We start from the raw sequence: 6,005 nt of genomic DNA on the forward strand, positions 1-6,005 counted from the left end.
GAGTACATCCAAGGCAGCGTAATCACAGAAGAGGACAGCACAGGGTAAGCGTGGGGAGAGAGGGGTCCTTAGGCTACTGTTAAGTGACCTGAAACAGTAGGGATGAAAAATGGAGCGATCTAGGACTCCAGCTCTAGTCTAGTCTGCACTGTCAAGGGTAGGGGACGAGGACCGCATAGGATGTGTGTGGGAAGAGAGGGGTGCAGACGATACGGATAAGTGACTGAAAAGAAAATTGAAGAAAGATGAAGTGATCCAAGACTCCTGCCTCAGTCTAGTCTACACAGTCTGGGGTAGGGAGAGAGAGTAGCATGGGATGTGCGTGGAGAGGGGTGCAGAGGACACGAATAAGTGACTGAAAAGATGGGGCGAGCTAGGATTTCTGCCCCAGTCTAGTCCATACAGTCTGTGGGGGACGGGGGGAGGGGAGAAGGGCAATATAGGCTGTGCATGGGAAGAGAGAAGGTGCAGAAGACACAGATAACGACCAATAGAGCATAAAAGAAACATGGGGCGAGCTAGGGCTCCTGCCACAGTCTAGTCCCCGAAGCCCCAGAGACACGCGCTCCCAGCTTCACCTCTGGGAAGCACGCGTAATTTAATTTATTACTAAACTTGGAAATGAACCCTTTCTCTTCCCTCCCGAGGATCTGTGGTTTGAAGGGTTTCTCCCCTTTCCGGGCAGCCCCTGGGAGTGGGCGGCGGGGGAAGGGGGCGGATTAGTGGGGCTCGGAGAAGCTAATCAATTCCTTTAGCTTTGTCCCCCAGAAAACTCTTCTGGTTTGCCTGAGCCAGAACAAACGGAGTAGGGGGACATCCACCCGGAGTTAAGAGGAAAAAGAACGAGAGAGCCAAGGAAATCACCCCTGCACTCTTCCACAGCAGCCCAGACTGAATCAACAGCTCCTCACGCCTATGCCAGAAACTCACCTTCTTAGAAGGGGAAAAAAAAGTGTGAATGAGAAGTTACTGGAGGAGATGCGGCTGGAGGAGGGGCCCTCATACCAGGAACGGGCTGGATGGTCTGGCTCTGTGCCCTGGGTTTTCTCTGTTGTCTCTGTCTCTGTCCTATTGCGTGTCTCTGTCTCTGTCTTTCCCCTCCCTCCCTCGCTTCCTCCCTCCCTTTTCTCTCGCAGTCTCTGACTAAACGTTACAAGAAGACGTTCAGTTCAATTCCAGGAATAGGGAGGCGGGGCTCTTGGGCCCAACCGGTATAATAGCTCAGCCGCTGCCTCCCCCAGAGGCATTTACTCTGGACCTCTCCGCCTTCCTCATTACAGCCCGCTGCCCTGCGCGCCCGTGCTGCCCTGACTCACAGACACACGCAGCCAGCCAGACAGGCTGGCCAGCACTGGGGAGACTGACGCTCCCAAATCAAACCACCCAGCCAACTGTGTCTCCTTCGCTTATTCCCGGACTCAGGAGACGAAGCTTGAGGGAGAAAAGGAGGGGGGACAGGGAGCTGCAGCCAAAATAACACGCGTGGAACCCCTTTGTGAACTTTACCGTTCCCTACATTTGGCCACAACGCTGGCCACATCTGGCGGGCTTGCTAAGGACCTCGCACGGCTGGAGATACTGGAGATACACACGGTCTAAAATCCGAAGACTTCATTCGAATTGGACTAGGTAAGAAAGTGGGGATGCGGTTTCGGGGCTTCTAGGGGGCTTTTTTTTGACTTTCCTTTCTCCTTCCCGGGGTCCATTTAGAAGGCAGTTCCCAGTGGAAGATGGGGCGATGTAAGGGAGTGGGATGGAGTAGGCGAAGAGGTTTGGACCCCAGTTTCGGAGCTTCCTCCACCCCACCCCCCAGCCCTACGAATACAAAAGCCTGGGGCTGGAGGGGGGGTGCTCCAGTTTTCACCTCCCAGGCTAAAGCAACTCTGTTCTGGAAAATGCCCCAGTTTTCTCGCTACACCTCCCCCCCTCCGGGTACCGGACATCCAGGCGCCCTGCGCGGCTGGGGCGGGGGGGGGGGGAAGAGAATGAGGGAGACGGGAAGGGAGCATTTCCCCAGACTACCCACCTTGCTCCAGCCCCCTTCTCCACCCCACATTGGACTCGTTTGTTGAAAGCCAACTTGTGCACAGGAGTTTGCAAATTACTCCCTTAGTCGTCCCCTTCTCCTCCCTCTCCGCCCCCACCCCCCAGCTGGGAGTTCGGGAAAGGGCTGGCAGAGCACCCACCACGCGCTGGCACCGGGCTAGACAGGCAGCTCTGGGGGCGGGGGATGGGTGGAGCTGTGGGAGTCTTCTCCCATTTGCCTGCCCTTACCTAGGGCTGACCCCAAAGCCTGGTAGGTTGAAGGTAAGCAGTCGCCTAATGACTTCTGCGAGGAGGGGGGGACTGTGACGAAATAGGACCCCATCTCCTAGCTTTGGAACCTAGACAACCCCGGTTGTGTTTTGGGACGGGACGCTGTGACATTCTACTTCTCACTGCCCCTTCTCTCCCTTCTCAGGCTCGGGGGATGTGGTAGCGACCGGTGCACCTGGGGGCAGCAGCCAAAGGATCGGGAGGAGCAGCAGCAGCAGCCTCTGCTGCCGCCGCCGCGGCCACCACAAGCAGATCCAAGCTGGCTCCTTGCGCCATGGTAACCCACAGCAAGCTCCCCGCCACCGGGATGAACCGCCCCCTGGACACCAGCCTGCGCCTCAAGACCTTCAGCTCCAAGAGCGAATACCAGCTGGTGGTGAACGCCGTGCGCAAATTGCAGGAAAGCGGCTTTTACTGGAGTGCGGTGACCGGTGGAGAGGCCAACCTGCTGCTAAGCGCTGAGCCCGCGGGCACCTTCCTCATCCGAGACAGCTCGGATCAGCGCCACTTCTTCACTCTTAGCGTCAAAACCCAGTCAGGGACAAAGAACCTGCGAATCCAGTGCGAGGGCGGGAGTTTCTCCCTGCAAAGCGATCCTCGGAGCACTCAGCCAGTGCCCCGATTTGACTGTGTCCTCAAACTGGTACATCACTACATGCCCCCCACCTCTTCTTCCTCCTCCTCTACTTCCTCTGCGGCCACCCCCTCTGCCTCTTTGCAGGATCAGATGCTCCCTCAACCCCTCTCTGGGGCACCTCCTAAACGAACCTATTACATTTACTCTGGGGGAGAGAAGATCCCCTTGGTGCTCAGTCGACCCCTTTCCTCCAATGTGGCCAGCCTGCAGCACCTCTGTCGGAAGACGGTCAATGGACACCTGGACTCCTATGAGAAAGTTACCCAACTCCCTGGGCCCATCAGGGAATTCCTGGACCAGTACGATGCCCCTCTTTAAAAGGGGATGGATAGCGGACATTTTGCCTTCACCCCACCAAAATATTCGGGGAAGGGGGTTGGCACCTCCATCCCCTGTGGCACATAGCATAAGCACAAGGGATACAACCATATTGGAGAGTCCCTTTTTCTCCTATCCAGAGCAGAGCCAGGGAATCCAGAGGCCTTGCCCTCTGACTCCCCCCCTCCTACCCCCTTCCCTCTCCAGTATGGGTGCAGGCTGGTCTTGAGTGTTTGAGGGGAAAGTGACAACAAGTCATCTCTCTTCCCCCTCTCCAACTTCTGGAGGAGTCACCAGGCCTTGTAGGACAATTGAGAAAAAAAAGAGGATTTCGATTTTTCTTCCTTTCCTTCCCTCTCTCTCCCTGGGGAAGCTGGGGGACTGAAGGAGCTTTGAACTGATGTTAGCTACTGGTGAATGTCCCAACTTTCCTGGGGACTTGTTTGCTGTTTGATTTGGTTTAAAATGGCTTGAAACCTGAGCTGGTGTCAGGGGCTGGAAGAAGAGGGAGGAAAAGAGGGCCCCCTGGAATGGGCCTGAGGGCTAGCCAAGGGAATGATCTGATTCTTAATGCAAATAGCTTCCCAACCCCCATTCCCAGCCTCAGGTGAGGAGGGTGTGCTGTTCTTACCCTCCTAGGGAGGTAAGGAAAGGGGCCTAAGATCAGCCTGAAGAAGCTGACTCTCTCATTCTTAGTTATCTCCTCACTTCTTCTGGCACCTTTCCCTCTCTCTCTCCTTCCCCCCAACCCCCATTACCGGGAAACACCCAAGCCTAGATTCCAGCTTGCTGGGGAAAGCCAACATAACCTCTCCTGTTTTAGGGGGGGGTATTGGCACTTGGAAGAGAAGAGGGGGAGAGAATGAAGGCTCTCTGGTCTGGTGGTAGGGTTGGTCCATCGAAGGAGGTGGTTTTTCTTAGTGTCCTTTTCTCATATTGTACCTTTTATCACCTCTATATCGGGGGTGGACTGCCTCTTGCCCCAAAGCCCAGAAAAAGAAACTTTATTTTCCCTCCTTTGTTTGGAAGGGGTTTGCCTTAAATCTCTCCCCGTCCCATGGATGGGGGCTGGCACATTACAGTAACTAACATTTTACCGATAATGGGTCCACCAGTCCCAGCCTAAAGCAGTTAAGTGACTTGCCCGAGACCATAGAGCCTGCGAGTATCTCAGAGTTGTAGCATCCATGGATTCCTCCTATGGGATATGGGGGGAAGGAGAGTAGGTGATTCATTTGTTCTAAAAGACCTCTAGAAGAATAACTTCTGTTATTCCAAAGTGTTACCTAGTCCTTTTGGGGATGCTCAGACTGCCCCCCCTTGGGTATCCTTTGCAGCAGACTTTACTCCTGCAGCCTCTTGGGTTCTTGGGTGTCTCTCCCCATCCCCCACTTCCCAGGCTTCTCTAATCAGGAGTTTTCTAGCCTCTCTTCAGGTGTGAACAGCAAGGGAGGTCAAAGGAGGGGTGGGAGCTGTAGCACTCACTAAGTGCACTGCTCTGAGAAAGCACTGATCATTGTCACCCTACATGGAATGTAGCAACAAAGCAATTACCTGGAACTTTTTTTTTTTTTAGTGGAAAACAAAACACACATGTTTTCTGTGTCAGGTGTTTGGCTGGATGAGGCAGTTGTGTGTTGGGTGTTTTTTTTTTCTAGTTAAAAATGTTTACAAATCTGCCTCAATCACTCTGTCTTTTATAAAGATTCCACCCTGTGCCCTGCCCTCCCCTGACCCTCCTGCCTTTGAGGCTAATAAGAAGATGCTTGAAGAACCCAACAGAATACAAATTCAAGTCAAACTTTGCACATATTTATATTTATATTCAGAAAAATACATTTCAGTAATTTATAATAAAGAGCACTATTTTTTAATGAAAACTTTACCAGAGGCTTTGTATTTTCTTCCTCCTTTGAGCACACCTACAATTTATGACAACAGGTCAATGAATGAGTCTGGCATGGTACAAGGCCACTGCTCAGCCACTCCACTTAGGCCTGAGTGTCTGAGGCCTACTCTCAGGCCCATCTTCTCACTTGCAAAGAGAAGACAACCTTGACTTGTTAGTAAAGGGAGGTGGTAATTCCTACCAGGCTGATTCAGCTAGGACCAGAATACTCAAAACAGGAGCTAAAGGAGTGCTTCAAAGAGAGTTCAGGGAGCTGAGATGTGGTGGAGTAAAGAAAGAGGTGTTCTGAGAAAGTAGGAACACTGGTGCCAAGTAGAGAAAGTGCCCTCCACATTAGTGGTCCAAAAAGGATGATACCAAGCCCCCCAAATTTTTTTGAATATTTAAAAATAAAAATTTTCTAATTTCCAAGGTAGGATACAGATTTCATTGCAAGTAAGTGGCACGATGTTGCTGAAAGAGCACTAATATTATAGTCAGGGTCAAATCCTGCCTCTGCTACTTGCTACCTGTGTGGCTTTGGGCAGGACCTCTGGGCCTCAATTTCCCCTTATTAAAATGAGGGTGTTTGAACTCTTAGCTCCAAGGTCTCTTCTAGGTCTAAATTCAATGGTCCTATGAAATCATCCAAGCAGTGTGGGTACTTTCTAGGAGACTAGGTCAAACACCTTCCCTACCACCTTTCCCTAAGATCCCAAAGCACAAGATGTTCAGGTTGGCCTACCCTCAGCACACTAGACAAATGTCCACAAGTTGCCCTTGAAAAAGCCAATGGCAGAGAATGTTAGCATATATCGCTTACCCTTAGACTTTGACTGCTATCTC

At 52.2% G+C, this 6,005-nt stretch overlaps 1 protein-coding gene across 2 annotated transcripts; it reads left to right on the forward strand.

The window, feature by feature from the left end:
* SOCS3 (suppressor of cytokine signaling 3) lies at positions 1 to 5,156 on the forward strand. 2 transcript variants are annotated; one of them, XM_027850159.1, is made up of 3 exons: positions 1 to 44; positions 756 to 1,629; positions 2,462 to 5,156. In XM_027850159.1, the coding sequence occupies exon 3, from the start codon at positions 2,591 to 2,593 to the stop codon at positions 3,269 to 3,271; it is 681 nt and encodes a 226-aa protein (XP_027705960.1). In that variant the 5' UTR covers positions 1 to 44; positions 756 to 1,629; positions 2,462 to 2,590; the 3' UTR covers positions 3,272 to 5,156. The 2 variants fall into 2 exon arrangements, with proteins under 2 accessions (XP_027705960.1, XP_027705959.1); XM_027850158.1 differs by lacking the exon at positions 1 to 44 and having other exon boundaries at positions 431 to 1,629.
* Positions 5,157 to 6,005: the final 849 nt, after the last annotated feature.

The sequence above is a fragment of the Vombatus ursinus genome, unplaced genomic scaffold (genome assembly GCF_900497805.2).
Source record: "Vombatus ursinus unplaced genomic scaffold, bare-nosed wombat genome assembly UNPS02008996.1, whole genome shotgun sequence".
Lineage (NCBI taxonomy): Eukaryota > Metazoa > Chordata > Mammalia > Diprotodontia > Vombatidae > Vombatus > Vombatus ursinus.

Excerpts from the sequence above, each read along its gene's own strand:
- SOCS3 (XM_027850159.1), top strand. The coding sequence starts at position 2,591 with ATGGTAACCCACAGCAAGCTCCCCGCCACCGGGATGAACCGCCCCCTG.